Source organism: Petaurus breviceps, unplaced genomic scaffold (genome assembly GCF_028583685.1).
Source record: "Petaurus breviceps papuanus isolate PSGF00001 unplaced genomic scaffold, PetGlider_PUasm1.0 129, whole genome shotgun sequence".
Classification (NCBI taxonomy): Eukaryota; Metazoa; Chordata; class Mammalia; order Diprotodontia; family Petauridae; genus Petaurus; species Petaurus breviceps.
The window spans coordinates 761,362-781,607 of record NW_027185665.1 but is presented as its reverse complement, the minus strand read 5'-3'; the positions used below and the strand labels follow the sequence as shown (position 1 = coordinate 781,607).

General features: G+C 39.1%; 1 protein-coding gene across 1 annotated transcript in view; it reads right to left on the bottom strand.

The window, feature by feature from the left end:
* LOC138173525 (A disintegrin and metalloproteinase with thrombospondin motifs 12-like) overlaps positions 1-20,246 on the bottom strand; it is a 594,307-nt gene that overhangs the window by 156,401 nt on the left and 417,660 nt on the right. The window contains exon 12 of the mRNA XM_069103549.1: positions 19,632-19,752. Within this exon, the coding sequence (XP_068959650.1) occupies positions 19,632-19,752 (121 nt within the window). The remainder of the gene's footprint in view (positions 1-19,631; positions 19,753-20,246) is intronic.

Sequence of the window (20,246 nt, the reverse complement as noted above, 5' to 3'; positions counted from 1 at the left end):
GGGGAAGGGGATGAGAAGGGGGATGATGGAAGTGAGAGCAGGCTGGGGGGGAGGGAAGTTGGAAGCACCCACTTTAGAAAAGGGACGGGATCAAAGTAGAGAATAGAACAAGTGGGAGGTGGGATAGAAGGGAGAGAAATATAGTCAGTCTTTTAGAATATATCTACTATGTTATTGTTTTGCATTACCTACACATGTACAACCTATACTGAACTATACTAAACTGTTTATCTTCCCAGTAAGGGTGGGTGACAAGGGAGGAAGGAAATGAATCTTGAATTTAAAGTTTTAAAATGAAATGTTAATATATATATATATATATATATATATATATATATATATATATACTATTATTAATACTATTTTACATGTAACTGGGAAATAAGATATACAGGCACTGGAGCATAGAGATCCACCATGCCCTACTGGAAAAGTTGAAAGGGATATGGGAGAAAATATGGGAGAGAGCAGATTGGAGTAGGGGATATCCTGTGGGACTGCTATTTTGGGTGGTGGGTAGGGGAAACCTGGGAGAAAATTTGCAACTCAAAATGAATGATGTAAATCAGAAGTTAATAAAGCATTTGAAAAATGGAAAAAAAATTAAAAAAATAAAGACAAATACAAACAACTGTCTTTCAGTGAAACATTTTAAAGTTGAAATGAAATGTCTGTTGAATGTGACAATTCTAGTTGAGTTTGCACACTTGGAGAACAGAGCTAATTAAAACCATTAATGCACAAACTCCATGTAGTAAGGTATATGCAAGGAAGGCCTCCTGGGAGACAGTGTATTTTGTTCTAGCAGTTTTCAGGGTATAGGCTACAGAGAAACATTTCAGAATGACTTAATGTATCATACCCCTTTCTGTACTGGAGATTATGAAAGAAATCTGAAAGCATTAGAAACCATAACCACCACTATTTCTTGCCAGCAAACCAAAGAGCATAGGAGGAACTGAGTACCAATGGTGATGGTAACAGGTTACATTTATGCAGTGCTTTAAGAGTGGCAAAAAGATTTCCTCACAAAAACTCTGGAAGGCAAGTATAAAATTACGGAATTTGTGGACCAGTTTGCCAATTAAATAAGCAATTACTGAAAAGAAGAAATAATTTATCATCCTTAAATTCTGTCTGACTGAAAGGGATACACTTTTGGGAATTTAAGAGGGGATATAATGGTATCTTGTTTTGCTTTTAGAAAAGTTATTGGAAGGTAATCAATAGCTGTGGGGAAGCTCTTGCTTTTCTTACTTTACTAAAACCCTGGCCTTTCTGGAACTTATGACAATGGCCAGAGGGAACTAGAAAGGTGGAGGTGTGGCACATAGCCCTGGATCTTAGAATAGGTCAGGTCCTGGATATATCTCCAGTAACCTCACTACAATGCCTCTGTAATCTACATATAATTTGTGTATATTGAGGGAATGTAGACTATATAGAGGAAAATAGAGTGAGGAGCTTGAGGAATTTGACTAACCTTTGAGGAATTTGACTATATATATGAGGAATGTAGAATTTCTTTATAAAGGGAAATAAAATAAGGCTGCTTGACCATCCATGCACATTGGTACAAGACATTTGCTATTGTTCATCCTTCATTTTTGAAGAGGACCAATTACATTATAAGGTGATGTCTTGATTTGCCCATGAATTGGATTTAGGTAACCAACAGGTAGAGGTATCTCCTAGGCATAGAGACTCATAAAAAAGACCAGACAGACTCTAGTGTCATCCATACCTAAAGGCAATAACTGAAGTTATGTGCATCTTTGAGGGAATGAGCCCTTCAAGGGAAAGGATGTACAGGTTTTTAAAATAAGAGAACTGAGAATAAAATCTTGGGGGATATATAAACTTAGAGATAGTGAAGTGACCAAGAAGGAGTGGTCAGATGGGAACAGGAAAATTAGGTAAGAACAATGTCACAGCAACTAAAGAATAAGAGAGCATTAAGAAGGAAAAAGTGGTTAACAAGATCAAAAGTTATAAAATGACCAAGAAGAATCCAAACTTGGAAAATATCTTAATTAGATTATTTAAGTCATTGGAGACTTTGGAGCAGAACTGTTTCTGGAAAAAAGATAAGGATGAAATCCAGATGGTATAGGGTTGAGAAGTGAGAAGTTAGTAATGAAGTAAAGGAAGCAAATATAACCTATTCTTTATTTGAAAGATCTGACAAAAATTATATTATCTGATAAACCTTTAGTCATAAATGCCAGGTTGTAATGGAAATGCAAATTTAAAGATCTTCCCTGCCTTTAGGCCCTTTGATAGGCTTAAGAGACTCTGAGAACCTTCCTTGATTTGAAAATATACTCTGCCTCCTAATGGGCTGAATGTGGGCACATGGAGCCTGTGGCAGGAGACTTGGTTTTCAGGAATGACCACACCTTGATGCTGTGTGATTGGGGAGTGGGTCAAGAGGGTGGTTACATTCTCTGAGCCAGGAGAAGGCTATATAATCCCTGATGTGAGGCTTTGCTTTGGGGCTCACTTTGAGAAGTGTTCTGTGATTTGATCAGATGAGACTCTGGGAAGCCATTGTTGAGAGGCCCCCGGCTTTGAAAAACCCAGATGTTGATTTGGTATGGATGTAATGGTTGGAAATTTGGAAACCTGTCTATTTGATCTGTTTCTCTGTCTTGATAATTCTGTCTGTATACTCTGAAGTTCGGGGTGCTGACCTTTTTCCCCTGAACTAGGTAAATGATACATATTTGACTGATTAAAGTAAGCTTGTTAACCCATTTTGAGTTGCTTTCTTTTAACAAAGCAGATCTAAGAACCTGTGGTGGCAGCTACCCTGGGGACACTGGGGTGCTTGCTGCTACACAGGTGCAACTTAAAATAGGAAAGTGTATGCTCTACAGAGCAGTGACTGGCACTTAATGCACACAATAGGGGGTGCTTCATGAATGTTCATTGACTCAACTTGGCTCCAGAGCTGTTAACCCCCTCTGCTGGGGGTAAAGGCAGAGTCAAGGTTGAGGAGGGATCTCCTTTAAAGAGTGAGGTCCTTTAGATATTCCTATTTGCAGATGACATTGTGCTGGTTGTGTCAAACCCCAGAATGCTGCAAAGTATCCTAGACAAAATCTGCAACTCCTCAAGAGTTTAGCTTACTCGTCCAAATAGGAGAAACCACGTGGATAGAGAGCAGCTGTTATTTGGAATATGACAATGAGAGGGATATTATATCTACAGATATACACATAGATATGCATGTGGAGATATGTATATACATATACATACATGTACATACATACACACAAAATACACACATACCCATATATTTACACATATAATGGTGTCACGGTCAAAGTGAACTTAAAAATCAAGAAGACCCAAATTCAAATCCTGCCCCAGATACTTATCAGTTGTGTCACCCTAGGAAAGTCACTTAACTTTTCTCAGCCTCAATTTTCTCATCTATAAAATAAGGATTATAGCAGAATCTTTATCAAAGGGTTCCTGTGAGGATTAAATGAGACAATAATAATGTGAAATGGTTTGTGGTCATAAATAAGGAAGAGAGTAGGCTGGATTGCCTTTAGAAATTATAAAACTCCTTTATTGATCCCCAACTTTTCCAAGAAACAAAGGCTTACCTTTTTGATAACAATATTCAATGCATGTTATTGTATGACTATGAGACATGGAACACAACAGTCTCTGGAAAATTAAAAAAAAAAAGGATTCTTCAGAGGATATCAGAGAGATAAATGGTAGGTGTGAGCAGACTAAACAGACTACAATTCATAACAGACTGCAACATATAACAAATAAGGAATTATGAAAAAAACAAAGTAAAGGCTGTCTTTAAAGTCCTGCGTGATCAAAAAAGGAGAGGGGCTTCCCATGTGAGGAAGGCTAAGGTTGCTCCATTGGTATCCTTGTGATATGAAAAGAAATCAAGAAAGGCCCCCAGTACCTTGTGGGAGGGGCTGACCCCATGTGGCAAATTAAAGGAAGAAGATGAACAAGAAGAATAGTATAGGATGGATGGGTCATAATCTTCCTCATTGGAGGGAACATCCACGTTAGGGAGGTTAGTAACAGATCCACTGAGAATTTTAAGGAATGTGCTTCCCTCCTTTAATACGTCTCCAATTGTCGCAGCACTCAATCAGCGAGCTCTCCCTTCCTCTGCAATCTTACAGCGCTGAGAATCATTGCTCATATATACTTATTGTAATGACCCTCCTATTCTTTTTTTAAAGAATGCTTTTATTTTAGTTTTCTCAATTACATGTAAAAACAATTTTCACTTTTTTTAAAAAACAATTTTTGAGTTCCAGTGATTCCCAGCTAGATTCTAGTACCCTTGTAGAGAGGGACAGGAAATCTTTTGTATCTTCAGAACCAAGAACCTGTTCATAAAAAGTGCTGAATAAATGTGTTTGGAGATGATGATGGTGAGATTGGTGGGGATAAGGATTTGGGTAAAGCATATTAAAGAGATTAATTCTAAATTAGGTTTTTGGCAATTTTACTAAAATTTCCTGACACGTACCTACTCATACATATAGTTTGATCTTGTGTTGTTGTTGTTTTTTTTTCCCTCCTATTAGGGGCTCCACATCGCATCAATCATATACCATGCAAACAAGACTTTCTGATGTCTTCAAAAATGTGAGTACTGACTGACTCCTCTCCCATCCTCATTACATATTTTATTTTTCTCCTGAATAAACTCCCTTATCAATGTTCAGAGCTTTTCTCTGAATTAACCCTTTGCTACACTAATTGCATTTGGAGGGGTTATCCCTTTCTGGTTGCTGTGATGACTTGCCAGATGAGTTTTCTACAAAAGATGATTCTTTTACTATATGGATCACATTTATAAGGTTTCTCCCTTATTCAGATTTTTTATGCATGTAAAAATTTTATTATCCTGAAATGCCACAATCACTCGGTGGGAATTATTATTGGAACCATCAGACCCTCAATTTTGTCAAATGAATTTATATGGGAGACACCCACTTTCTCAGGCTTCCTTAAGTCACAAACACTTCCATGATTCTCTAATCTAATTTTGCCTTAGGCCTCAGGCATCCTAAGACCTCTTGTGAGATGTGCCTTGAATATCCCAAATGCATCCTCAGTTTTCCCTGGAATCCTCACCTAAAAACTGCTGGTATTCTCTCTTCTTCCAAACAGACATATTAAACTAATCACTCTCTCTGCTTTCATATATTACATTCTGCACTCCATTACAAATCCCTAGGAACCACCTTCCTAAAACACCAATTCCACCTATTGCCAGCATCAAGAAGATGGCCTTTAGTTGTCCTATGGACTGCGGAAGGGTTGGGGGGAAAGATAAGGGATAATTCACAGCTAAAGGCCATTGTGAGTTTTCTTCCTCTAAGCACACAGCTACCTACCACTTTTTCTAAGGTTTGCTTCTTCAGGGGAGCTATTAAGTCCTCATCCAGGTAGAGTTGGGAGGCCTGGGAGGTCTTTGCCCTGAGGAAGGAAGCCCCAGCCCTAAGGGTCAATAGAAAACTATATTAGCTACTGTAGAAGATTTGCCTGCCTATCTTTGAGTCTTGGGAACCCCAGAATGAGAATCTCAGAATGGGTTCATAGGGTTGTGATAAAAGCCTTGAGCAACCAACAGACTGTAACTTTTCTAATAAATGATCAGGTATAATGAAGTATTCAAGCTAAAGCAAATCTTTTTAACTGTGCTCTAGAGTCTAGACAAAGTTCCTTTGGTTTCTAAGTTCTGCCACTTTTTTTTTTTGCCTTTTGGAGGGCAATTGGGGTTAAGTAACTTGCCCAAGGTTACATGGCTAGTTGATTTTGTGTGTGTGTGTTAAGTGTTGGAGGCTGGAAACGAACTTGGGTCCTCCTGACTTCGAGGCCGGTGCTTTTACTCACTGTGCCACCTAGCCGCCCTAGTTCTGTCACTCTTAATAAAAGATATGTAAGAGATTAAGTAAGAACAAAGGGGTCACAGGGTGTTGCCTAGGTGGAGTGTGGGATAGGGAGCAGGGGCAGGTGGGAAAGAACAAATTGCAGTTACAACTGAACAGACTGGTTTTACAAGTTGGTTTCACAAACTGATCTAGACCCCAGGTACCCCATCATAACCACTGGCTTGTTTTTCTGTATGATTTATACTGTCACTTGATAGAATGTAATGCAATTCTCACCGAAGACCAACGACTAATGATTTATGTGAAAAGAGTCTAGGGAAAGAAATATTTATGATCTCAGTGAGTTCCAGTTCTCCGTAATAGGCAGATGTCTGCTTTTAATAAAAACCCCTACTTTATGGGGCCAAAAAGCACAATAGAAGATAGGTGACAAATGAAAACTAAAGTAGGCCTTTCAGAAAGCTAAACTGCTTCTCTCTACATCATGAGTTATAGTCGTATTTCCTTATATCTATTTCTCATTTGATCCTTACAACAACTCTATGAAGTAATTGCTATGTATATCATCCCATTATAGCTGAAGAAACAAAGCCTGAGAAAATTTCAGTGACTCTGCTGAAAGTCATACAGATAATAAATATCTGAGACAAGACTGGAAGCCAACCTTTATTGTGCCTGACACTGAGATCCCTTATGCTACAATCAGGGTAAAAGAAAGAGTGAACAACAGGACTGAATACTCTTCTATAACTATACAGATTTGAATCTTTTCTCTTGTAAGTAGCTCCTCTCCTAAAGAGATGGGGACCGATTCTTCTCAAAAATGCAGGGCTACAAGTAAACTCCAAGACTCATGATGGAGAGAGATGTCTACATTCAGAGTAAGAACCAGAAAGAACAGAGTTTGAATGCAGATTGAAGCAAACTAGCTGCTCTCTTTCTCTTTCTTGTTTGGTTTGGTTTCCTCTTTCCCATTGTTCATTCCATCCATTACAATCCTTATTTTCAACATGACCAATGTCTAATGTGAAAGAATCTGCAGATCCTATACCTGATTGTATGCCAACATGGGGAGAGGGAAGAGAAAACTCAAAGAACTGAACAGGGGGAACTGAATCTTGTAAAATCAAAGTAAACAAACAATAAAGAAAAAATATTTTTAAAAAAGGGATGGGGACCTTTGTAGAGTAGATCCTGGAAATGAACTTTTTATCCTATTTTTTTTTTGCAGGGGTAATTTTTAAAAACATGTTGAATCTTCCAGTTTTGAAACTGAGTTGGATTTGTGTATATCCCAGGTAGAGGAAGTTGTAGTTCATTTAAAGTGATTAAGTCAAGAAAGCTAAATTAGTCACTGTAGTTTTTTAAATCTGTTAATAAGCAATGCTCATGGATTAAGTGGAGATCTCATTTCACAAGTAATGCCATGAATCTTGAAGATTAAGGTGCTGGGCTTAGTCTTTTCTAAGGGGACTTCCTTAATTGTTGCTAGAAGTACATAAGTTAGTTACTAATAGGAGCAGTGGTTTAGCCAAATGGTCTAACAATTGAAATGGAAATTACAGAACATTCTTCAAATTCCAGCTTTTATTGCTATGTCTAGAACTGGGCAGAAATCAGGACTGAAATGGGGCCAGGACCATGGCCAGAAGTTTGGTTAAACAAGAAAGAGTCTGGCTTCAGGCACCACAAATTGGGAAGGTTCAGCAATCAATACCTGGAAACTCAGTAAAGGTAAGGAAAAAGAAACAGATTGATATTGTAGCTTGAAGCACACAAGACTTTAGGGATCAAAAAGTTCAGGTATCAGAGATTAGGAAGCCATGTTTGCAGGGCTAGGGAAGAAAGAGGATCCCAGTAAAGGGTCCAAGAAATGAGCACTTATGAATTCAGAGTACACAATAAGGGATTGATGGGGTACCTGGGGTCTAAATCAATTTGTAAAACCAATTTGTAAAACCAGTTTGTACAATTGTAACTGCAATTTGTATTGTAAAATTGTAATCTGTAAAATCCCTTTCCCAGCCTCAAACTCTGCCCCTTCCCCCTATCCGCACTCCACCTAGGCAACACCTTGTGACTCCTTTGTTCTTACTTAATCTCTTCGTGTCTCCTCCAGTCTGGCCCAAATACTCCTTTGCCCTTGCCTCATGTCTCCTCCAGGTCTGGCCCAAATCTCATCTAAAATATCTATGCACTAAAGTCACAAGTTCCTCTCAGTCAGCTCTAACCTTTATCTATGCACTGAGGCCCCTCTCATCTGGTCAGCCCTGACAATGGCAGCCCTACCCTTTAAAAGTAAAAGCCTGTACCCCTCGCACTTGCAGGTCCCCTAAAGGACTCTTGCCCACTAGAAGTGTAACAATAAACTTATACAACTCTCACTCCAATTAAGCCTGAGACCTTGAATTCTTTCCAGATGCTATTGCAGGTTTTCTGGTCTTAGATAAAATCAGAGTTCCTGCTGAACCTAGAGGGAGCCATCCCTCATCAGGATCACAAGAGTATAATACTCAGCAAGGGGCATAATAAGCACAGGGCAACATCAGGAGTAATAAAGTTTGAACTCTTACGTGTCAGTCCTCTGATAAAAGAGTTTTGTATATATTTACTGAGAAGGATCCAAAACAGTCTCAGAATGGGAACAGGCAGAAGCAATGGCATCTAGCTGGAGGGGATACTTCCTTCTTGATTTTCATAACACTACTTTCTCCAGATTTGCCTCCTACTTGTATGACTACTCCTTTTCAATCTTCTTTGCTGTTTCATCATCCATATCATTCCACCTTACTGCAAGCATCTTTCAAGGCTCTGCCCTTGTCTCTCTTCTCTTTTCTACCCTCTGTCACTTGATGAGTCCATCAGCTCCCATGGGCTTAATTTATCATCTCTGGACTCACAAACCTATATATCCAGCCCCAAGCTTTCTCCTGAGCTTCAGCTCCATATCACCAGCCACCTATTGGGTATTTAAACTGGATATACCACAAACATCTCAGACTCAATGTTTCCAAAGAATAACTCATTTGTATTTACCCCTTAAACTCATTCTTTTGAACTTTTCTATTTCTGTAGAGGATACTACAATATTTCTTGATGGAGAAATGAAGATTATAAAAATATAAAATGTAAAAAATATGAGTTAAAAACTGATCAAATAATCTCCAAAATGGTATGAATTAGATCAATGCCAAACTGGATAAAAGTGTCTAATAAAATGTCACAGGGCCCAGTCCCTGGCCTTATTTGCATCACAGGATTACAGATCTAGAGCTAGAAGGGACCTCAGAAGCAATCTAATTCGATAAGGACCCAAGATGCAGAGATATTAAGTGGCATCCTCCAGGTCACACAGTAAATGGGTCTCCTGAATCCAAATCCAGTATTAAAATTTTTTTGATGACTTCTATGATGTCATATGTAGAATGATTAATATCATAAAGGCTAATACACTGGATGAAAGAATTTTGATCCTCAAATACCCTCATAGGCCAGAAAACTGGGACAGTAAAATTAAGTTTACTAGAGAAAAAGGAAAATTCACAGACTCTCAGAGTTGGAATGTAGTTTAGAGTCAACCCAATCCAATTTACAATTAACTAAGAATCCTCTCTTCAACACATACAAAGGTCATCCAGCCTAAATAGTCTCTGTAAGTTTCAATATCTGCTCTGTATTTGATCCTTTGGGCAAGCAGGGCAAGTCTAATCCTCATTCCAAATTCTACTTTTGGGTTCAAAAATTAAACAGCACAAATACAGGATGGGAGAGGCATCAGTAGACAATAAGTCATATGACAAAGGGCTGGATATTTTTTTAAGATTATGTAAGGTAAATATGAGACAACACTGCAACATGGCAGCCAAAACTACTAATCACATCTCATATTTTAGGAAGGAAATTAGTAAGTGTAGGAACATCTAGAGGTGGTGATAAGGGCGGTGTAAGGAATGGAAAGAGGGTTTTAATAGCCTGAAGAAGAGAATACTTAGGGGGCATGATATCTGTCTTCACATTTTGGAAGGGCCACATGCAAGAGGAATTAGAAGTCTCCTCCCCTTCTTTTGAGGGGAAGGCAATCAGTTAAGTGACTTGCCCAGGTTCATATGGCTTGTAAGTGTCTGAGGCCAGATTTGAAGTCCTGACTCCAGGGCTGGTGCTCTATCCACTGCACCATCTAGCTGCCCTTCCTTTTAACTTGATGCCAGAGAACAGGAATAGGAACAGTAGGTGGAAATTACTATTAGATATATTTTGGCATGCTATAAAGAACTTAATAACATGAGAAATATAAAAAATGGAATGGGTTGCCTTGGGAATTAATGAATTCCACATCACTCAAAGTATTCCATTTGGTGCTGGGTAATCACTTTTCTGGGCCATTATAGAATATATTCCCACTCAGGTACAATTTGGATCTCTGATGTCCCTTCCAACTCTGAGATCCTGTTACTCTATAATTTTATATCCCAGCAAAGGACATAGAATAGGGAGATGTGCATTAAAGGGAAAGTCATTGGCACCTGGTGACAAAAAGAAAAAAAAGAAAGAAAAAGACATCTGTTGCTAAGATAACCCTTTGAAACGATGGATAGAGAAACCTCTTGGCAACAGCACTGAGGTTTTCATCATTCAGATCTTAACAAAACCCACAGATTAATTGTGCTAATATAAAACCTACAGACAGAAAATCCCCACCCCATTTTCACTTATAATTATTATGTCTCATCTTTCTCTCAGGGAAACTTAGAAAAAAAATAAGTCTAGGATGTGAATGGCATTTCAATTCCTTTTCCCTGTTCATCCTCTAGTAATGTTGAAAAGGAGAGAAGAAGCCAAAGGAGGGGCAACATCAGGAGAGAAGAGGAGAAAAAGTCTGCCTAGTAGACAATGAGATAGCCCCTGAATGGGAAAGAATTGATTGGAGGGGCGGCCAGGTAGCACAGCGAGTAAGAGCACCGGCCCCAGTGTTGGGATGAGCTGGGGATCAAATCCAGGCTCAGACACTTAGCACCCACCCAGAAACACCTGGCCGTGTAACCTTGAGCAAGTTACTTAACCCCAATTGCTTAAAAAAAAAATTGATTGGAATGTCATTTTATGTGAAGAGAGTACTTTTCTCTGAGGAGATCAACCACTTTATAGATGTTCTCATTTAATCCCTCAAGGTAGGTTCAGGTCCAATTACTATTTGACAAGAAACAGGGGTTTATGGAATCCTCCTGAAGTTTTATTGGTTTACACAAGGGAAAAAACCCTCAAATTTAATGGTGCTTCATCAGACATGACTTCCTTTTATTTTGGCTTTACCTAATTTAACCCTAATTTATTTCATCAGTATAATAACCTCACTTAAAGTTATTCTGAATTTAACAAATTATAAATGTAACAAAATTAAAAAGATGCAAAAAGATAGTATTTATGAGTCTATTCCCTCTTCCCTTCTTGCTCTCTTAAAGGCCAATGGAACATCTATTTATCCATGGCAGGGTAATAGCTTGGCATCCTTTAAAAAAGATTCCAACTATTTATCAAAGAACATAAATTTTAAAAATAGCTTTGAAGGGAAAGAAGAGTAACTGAAGACCTAAATGGCCAGGAGAAGGATGGACAATATTTAAATTTTTGACAAGACTTATTAAACTCCTAAGGCTGGATAGGGTTAAAAAAGAGAACAAGTATCCTAGCTAGTCAAATGCGAGATATAAAAGATTTTTAAAAATCTGACCCAGGTCACCAAAAAAACCCCAATACAATGGCACATAGTTATCAATTTGCCTTCATTGTCACACTAAACAAAAACTTGATCACTTTCTTGAAGTTTTCTTATTGGAGCTTAATGCAAATTAAATATGTATAGAAGATCCCAGTACAAAGCCCTGCTCTGTCACTTACTACCTCCATTATTCTTAAGAAAGTTACTTCAGACCTCAGTATCCTCATGTGTAAAATCCAGGGAATGTGTTAGGTTAGTCAAACAACAAGCAATTAAGTACTTACTATGTGCCAACTCTTTATATGTATACACATGTGGACATATATATGTGTGTATAAACACACAAACATGCACAAAGCTTCATTTGATAAAATAACTTTTTGAGGTAGGTCCCATTTTTATTCCTGTTTTATAGATAAGCAAACTGAAACCCAGAAATGTTTAAGTGATTTGTCCAGAGTCACACAGCTAATAAGTATGAGGCATGATTTGAATACAGATGTTCTTAACTCCAGGTCCAACACACTACCAATAACACATTCACTCCCAAATATGAGATGAAATACAAAGCCAGACATAAGAAACAGTCTCTTCAATCAGAGAGCTCATTGTTCTATGGAAGAAACAAGATAAGATATACAACACAAGACAGTGGCTAAGTATCCAAACATGTAGGATGGACCCTCAATGCCCTCAGGACTCAGGAAAGACAATTGTTCTTAATAGTCGATTAACATTTTGGTATTAGTGATTTAGTAAGGAAACTCCCTGTTTAAGAAAGTCTATTTTGCAACAGAGACAAATTGCTTTCCCTCTCATATATAATATACATTTCTGTATAGAATGGGTTGGTTGTAGTACATGGTTTCTATAGTAACACCCAATATTTTAAGACTAGATTTACTCAGCTTAAGATGAAATGACAATCTGATAATGTAATCAGTGTTGTCAGCCAGAATGGAGGATTTTGAGCCCAAGGTGTATGTTTGCTCCATTTCCTAGTCACTTTATAAAAAGATTTCAGTGCATTACTAGGCTTACTTGGTAAGACTGCCAACAGGAGTAAGTACAGAAATAGCTTAAAGTGTCCACAACTCAGTGAAAAGAAAAATGTTGTCTGGAAAACTCTAGATGGCAAATGAACAAAATAATTGAAAAGAAGACCACAAATGACAAAATATTTGACCATGATGAAGGCATCAATATAGGAAGGATCAAAGAGCCAGAGAGATCAAAGATCCTTATGTAAAAGTCAAAGACTGTTGGGAGCCTTGAATCAAATACCAGTGTGGCAAGTTTCCCAAGAGTTTGCAGGGATGAAGATCATGACTTCTAAGATTGTTAATCTGGTTTTCAATGTTTTAAATCTGATATTAGTTTTTTTGTTTTGTTTTGTTTTGTCTTTTACTAGACCTGTGATTGCATTGATAGGAAAGCTCCCTCTTGCAATACAGACTGGAAATTATCTATAGTTTTAGAGAGTTCCCTGGGGCACTGAGAGGTCAGATGAGTTGTAATGGGAATGGGAATTTGAAGATCTTCCCTGATCCTTGTATTGGCAAGCTAACAGTTACTTAGTACTTAGTTTCCAGTTAAGTATTAAGACCTAGAACTTGTGAATCCCACAGTAGGATGGACTTGTTGACATAATAGGAAGGGGCTGAACAGGGAGGAGCTAATACCATATGTAAGGAAAAGCCCAAGCTTAGAGAGGCCAGAACTTCTAGGAGTGAGCATCTGGAGACTAGGTTGCTACTGCTGGAGAGAGAGAGAAGAGAACTGAGAACTGAACTGAGAACTGAGAAGAACTGAGAAATGAGAAGAGAGGAGAACTGGAAGGAGGCCTGGATGTGGTGTCAGTACTCTGTCTGTCTGTTTTGATGTTACTTTGTCAGATTCGTTTGATGATAGAGGATGGTGCTGTTGTTACAAAAGCCTTGGGACCTTGCTGCTGGTTCAGATGCCCTGAAAGAGGATTTTCTTGTTGTACATTTACAGAAATCCTGCAGGAAGGTCTTGTTGATGATTTCAGAGGTCCAGGGACTATATTGATGATGTGTGTTGAATCCTCAGACCTTGTTGTTGGTCTATGTTGATTTCTCAGGCAGAAAGTGAATTGAGGAGGTGCCAGCAACGTGTATGATTGTTATTGTGGTTTTGTTCAGTTTTGTCTTCCCAGAAACAGAAACCATGAAGGACTTGAGGTGGACTAGATACTGTGAGCTTCTGTGTGGAACAGGAATGGACAAGAAGCTGAACAACAAGGAGCTGGCAGGACGTGGGGAACCATGGAAATGGAGAGCCAGCCTCAAATTAAGATGAAAAGACCTCTCCTTGGGTAGTTAATGCAAACTGAGAAGATCATGATTTACTAGGGGTGGAGAATTACAACCTTTACATTTAGATGACTGAGTTAAGGACTTACTAATTAAGGATGACTGGAAACTAATCTCCAAGGAGAAAGAACACTTTTTGATTGAAGAGATTAAGACAATGTGACCTGGGGTAGAAAACTTTTGACCTCTGTACTTTGTGTCAATTAAGGAGGCATGCTTTCTTAAGAATGATTGAGTTACTAAATGAAAGTACTTTCTTTAAAACTATGTGACCACTTTGGTGAAAACTATGCAGCCATTTTAATGATAAGTTGTTATGCCATAACATAGTGAATGCTGTTTTTTGATTTCTGTGAATATTTTGCCTTAATTTGTTACTGAATTAATAGAGTTCACTATACTGTGTACTCAAGAACATTGAAAGCTGTTCACAGCAGCAGTCCTCTGGAAAGCTGCTCGTGGCTGGCTTTACACTTGTCCAGGGACCCACAATAAGTTTATATACCGTGTTTCCCCGATAATAAGACACTGTCTTATTATTTTTTTTTGACAGAAAAACACCAGAGGGCTTATTTTCAGGGGAGGGCTTATTTTAATGAACATTGACAGCAATTTTAATAAACAGGTAAATGTGAACAAAAAAATGTACCTTTATTCAATAAGCAAATCACTGGGGAAGAACAGGATGACGTGCTCACTGCTGCAGCTCTGATTGGATGCAGCTTGGAGCGCGGCGTGCGTTTCACGGTGGGGGGGGGACGGTGCATACAGAGGGTACCATAATGTAGCGTGTAGCGCAGGGGATCACCTTCACTACAGTAGCAATCTCAATAGGGCTTATTTTCGGGGGAGGGCTTATTTTAGAGGAATCTTACACAGTAAGGGGAGGGCTTATTTTCAGGATAGGTCTTATTATCGGGGAAACATGGTAAGAGGAAGGAAACAATTCAGGTCTTCCTAACTCCAAAGACAGGTCTGTGTGTGTGATTGCCTCAATTAAAACAAAAGTTCTTAATCCCAGAGAAGAGAGGGAAGAAAACAAAGGTTGATTGTTTTTGAACCCCCAACATTTTTGTAATTCATTTAATTATATTCACAATGTAAAAAAAGTGAAAATTCATTACACAATGGAAGGATTTTGAAAGACCTGAAAAACACTTAAATCATCATGAAATACTTAAAATATGCTGGGTTACTACATTCCTAATAACTAAGTCAAATGTTATGTTTCACTCAGAATGAATCTGTCAGCGAAGTAATTAAAATACAGTTCTCCCAATGGACATTCTTCATGAGTCCAATGATCATTCTATAATAAAGTAATCATACTTCATCCTCCTCTGTAGCCTAATTAATTCAAAACTCAAGGACCATAAACATGGATTGAGGATTTAACCAGATTCAAAATGCTGCTTTTTCAAAACAAAAATTAAAGAGCAACAGGTCATCTGACCAACTAAAGAGTGAAGCTGCTTTGAATTATATGGAATTTAACTAAATTTGATCATATGTAGGAACCTTAGAGACCACTGCTTCCTGACTCGTTTAATAGATGACGATACCAAAGTCCAAAGAGAGACTTATTCAATTAGCACACAAGAAATTAATGGCAGAGCAGGGTCTAGAAAACTGCGTCCTGTTTACACTTGAGGCAATCTTTTGAGTGTGCACAGTGAAATGATTGCCTGTAGTTTTCCAGCATTAAGAGGCAATGTGGTATATTGGGAAAAGGGCTGGATTTGGGGTAAGAGGAGTTGAGTTCAAATCCTAATTCTTCTATACTTTTAGCCTTATATTCTTGGGCAGGTAGTTTAACTTAGTTTTTTTTTTCTTTTTTTTTCAAATGCTTTATTAACTTCTGATTTACATCATTCATTTCCACCAGATTTTGAGTTACAAATTTTCTCCCCGTTTTTCCCCTACCCACAACCCCCAAATAGCAGTCCCACAGGATATCCTCTCCTCCAATCTGCTCTCTCCCATATTTTTTCCCATACCCTTTTCGACTTTTCCAGTGAATCTCTATGGCCCAGTGCCTGTATATCTTATTTCCCAATTACATGTAAAATAGTATTGATAATAGTATACACACACATATACATATATATGTATATATACATACATACATATTTGAATATTTGATTATAAAACTTTGAATTCCAGATTCATTCCCTTCTTCCCTTGTCACCCACCCTTACTGGGAAGATGAGCATTTAAGTATAGGATGTGCATGTGTGGCTAATGCAAAACAATAACATAGTAGATATCTTGAAAAGACTGATTATATTTCCCTCCCTCCTATCCCACCTCCCACTTGTTCTATTCTCTACTTTGATCCCATCTCTTTTCAAAAGTGGGTGTTTCCAACTTCCCTCCCCCCAGCCTACCCTCCCTTCCATTATCCCCTCTCTCATCTCCTTCCCCCCTGCTCTCCTATAGGGTAAGATACCCTACTTAGTGTGTATTTCATTCCCTCCTCAAGCCAAATTCAATGGGAATAAGGTTGACCCATTCCCTTATGCCTTCCTATTATTCCCCTCCATTGTAACCATTTTCCCTTGCCTCTTCTGTATGAGATAGTTAACCCCATTCTGTCTCTCCCCATCTCCTCTCATTATATCCCTTTCTCACCTCTTAATTTCACCTTTTAAGTATCATCCCTTCCTGTTAAATTGGTCCTGTGCCCTCTATCTATGTATACCTGTAAACATATATACACACATTCACATATGTATTCATATGCCCATATACTCTCATATATATATATTCCCTTCAACTACTGAGAAAAGTTTCATCAGTTACAATAATTGTTTTTCCATGTAGGAATGTTAATAGTTCAACTTTGATAAGTTCCTTATGATTTCTTTTCCTTGTTTACCTTCTCATGCTCCTCTTGCTTCTTGCATCTGAATGTCAAATTTTCTGTTCAACTCTGGTTTTTTCAGCAAGAATGCTTGAAAGTCCTCTATTCCACTGAATGACTATATTTTCCCCTGAAACATGATACTCAGTTTTACGGAGTAGGTGACTCTTGGTTTTAATTCCAGCTCCTTTGCCCTCCAGAATATCACATTCCAAACCCGTCGATCCCTCAGTGTAGAAGCTGCCAGATCCTGAGTCATCCTGATTGTGTTTACACAATATTCAAATTGTTTCTTCCTGGCTGCTTGTAATATTCTCTCCTCAATCTGGGAATTACGGAACCTGGCTATAATATTCCTAGGAGTTTTCCTTTTGTTATCTTTTTCAGCAGGTGATCGGTGGATTCTTTCTACCTCTATTTTGCCCTCTGATTCTAAAATATCAGGGCAGTTTTCTTTGAGAACTTCCTAGAGGATGATTTCTAGGTTCTTACTTTGGTCATGGCTTTCAGGTAGTCCAATAATTTTTAAATTATCTCTCCTGGATCTATTTTCCAGGTCAGTGGTTTTTCCCATGAGATGTTTCACATTGCCTTCTATTCTTTCATTTGTTTGGATCTATTTAACAGCATTGATTTCTCATAAAGTCATTAGCTTCCATTTGCTCCAGTCTAATTCTGAAGGAATGATTCTCCTCAGTGAGATTCATTGTCAGATTATTTTTCCATCAGGCAAATTCAGCTTTTTAAGGCATTCTTCTCCTCATTGCCTTTTTGAGCCTCTTTTGCTGTTTGAGTCAGTCTGTTTTTTAAGGTATTATTTTCCTCAGTCAGGCTGTTGACTCTCATTTCATAATTTTCTTGCATTGTTCTCATTTCTCTTCCCAGTTTTTCCTCCACTTTTCTTATCTGCTTCTTAAGGTCCTCTATGGCCTGTAACCAGCTCGTATTTTCCTTTGAAGCTTTTGGTGCAGGAGTTCTGACTTCACTGTCTTCCTCCTGTTCCATGCTTTGCTCCTTTTTGTCCCCAAAATTGGAGTGTAATGTTGGAATCTTTGCCTGGTCATGTTGCCCCTCAGTCACTTGACCCCTGGGCTTTTTGCCCTAGTAGGACTTTGCCACCAGACAGGGGAGCTTTCGTCCCAAATGCTGGGGTTTTCTCAGTTGCCAGAGGTATTAGATGGGTACCCTCTCTGAGGTCTTTACATGCTCTGGCAAACTGGACATACACCCCAGGACCTCCACCATAGACTGCAATCCAGATCCAAGCAGGTTAAAGTTTACCCCTCAGACTAGTGCTTGGTCCCCCTACACTCTGCAGGCCAGGACCTAAAGCTGCCACATGGTGCTGGCTGGCTGTGCTGGTGCCTCAGAGGCTTCTCGCCCTGGGGGGAAAAGCCATGCACTCCCATTTACTGGTCCCAAATGCCAGACTGCACTGATCTCTCACTTTTTCCTTCGCATCTGTGTATTGATAAATCTGGAAACAGCCACAGCTGCTGCTGATCTGGAGTCCCTCTGGCCACAGCTGGTCAGGCCTGCACTGGGGCTAAAGCCTTGGGTGTGGGGCTGGGCTCAGCTCCCAGAGCACTGTGCTTGTCGATTCCTGCCAGCCTGCTGGGCTGTCCTCAGCGGGAGGTTAGCTTCTCTGTATCATTTTGTGGGTTCTGCAGCTCCAAAGTTTGTTTAGAGTACCCTTTTTACATGGATTGGGGAAGGTGGAAGCCAGAGCAGTGGGGAGGTCCTGCTTCTACTCCACCATCTTGGTTCCACCCTGGTAGTTTAACTTTTAGCAATTTATGATGAGTTTCCTCATCCATAAAAAGTGAGGATTGTACTAAATGCTAAGTTACCTTCTCTCTCTATAACTATGATCTAATGATCACACAGACACACTCACACAAACTCCCTCCCTCCCTGCCCTGTCTACCCCTCCTCACCCACCATATAATCCTTGCCCTGAGAGTTACCCTGGAGTCTGCTTCACTTGCTCCTAGCTAAACTCATCCTCTCTTCGAAGAGTGTAGAATTTCCAAAGAAAAATCTCCAACCTAAGGTAGCAGCTTGACTATATTCATCTATGGAGAAATCTGTATTGGAGTGACATATTATATAGCATATAATAATATTTTTTTCTCTTTTGGAACCCAAGGATTATTGATTGTCCAGATGTTTCTAAGAATCATAAAATCATAGATTTAAAGCTAGAAGATACTTCATCAGTCATTTAATCCAACCCTACATTTTACAGATTTGGAAACTGATGTTCCAAGAGGTTGTATAACTTGACAAGTGTCCCACATCTAGCAAGTAGCACAGGCAAAATCTGAACCAGGTCTTTCTAAGTCTATTATTCTATCCATTATAGCATGCTATCTCTCCAGAAGACAGATTAGCTAAAGCAAGTCAATGAAAATGGGGGAAGCACAAATATAAGCCAGGATGAATTGAGAGAGACCATAGAATTATAAAATCCTAGAGCTAGAAGTGGCAGTAGAGATGCTGTAGCCCAACTCCCTTGTGATACAGATGAGGAAACAGGACTTAGAAAAGTGAAGGGACTTCCCCAAGCAAATAAAAACAGGGGCACTTTGGGAAAGGAGAAGAAAGTGTACACAAGAGAGCAGAAGCCACTTGTATATTTTCCATATATTTCAAATGGCAGACCCTTCTAATCTGGAACCTGAGCCCTCATTACATTCTAGTGAAAATAAGTAAATATCTTAGTTATTGTTCTTAGTAAATCAGATTGTATTAGGGGAAAATACCAGGTAACCGCTAAGTTTTATCCCCACTTTGTGTCTCAGTCCCATTTTTTTTCTTACCAAATCCTTCCTTCTGTTTGAACATCTTCTTCACAGTGTGGCAGGCAGAGCCATCTCCCAGGCACACACCACAGCGATCTTCAGTGGCATTGGAATCAATTTCATAGTCACAGCCAACCATCTGAGGGAAAAGAGAGTTTCCAGTTTAAGTGAGTAACCCTTCAGGAACTGTATGGAGCATCTGACTGGACAGTCTCCCATAGGTCTTTCTCATTTTCACTGCTATATAACATTGGGGTTTATACAAGGTCCCTTATAATGGGAGCAAGAGAAACAGATGGTGCTTCCACTAATATCAAAAAGACTATCAGTCAGCTAGTCAATAAACACCAGCACACCTGGCATGCTAGCTGGGGCTGCCCTTTCCTGGCCAGCAGGGACTTCCCAAGGCATGACTTGCAAACCGCTAGGGAAGAACTAGTAATTAAAGTTCAAGTAGCCATGGAACTTGTAGCCAAGACTCCTGAGATATGCCCTGGCTCCTTCCAGGTGATTGAAGTCATGGGCCCTTCTCTTCCTGTAAGACACAGCTTTAGCACCATTTTCTGCAGGAAGCCCTTCCTGTTCCCCCTACTGCTGTCCTTCCTCCCATACCACCCTGCATTTAACTGATTT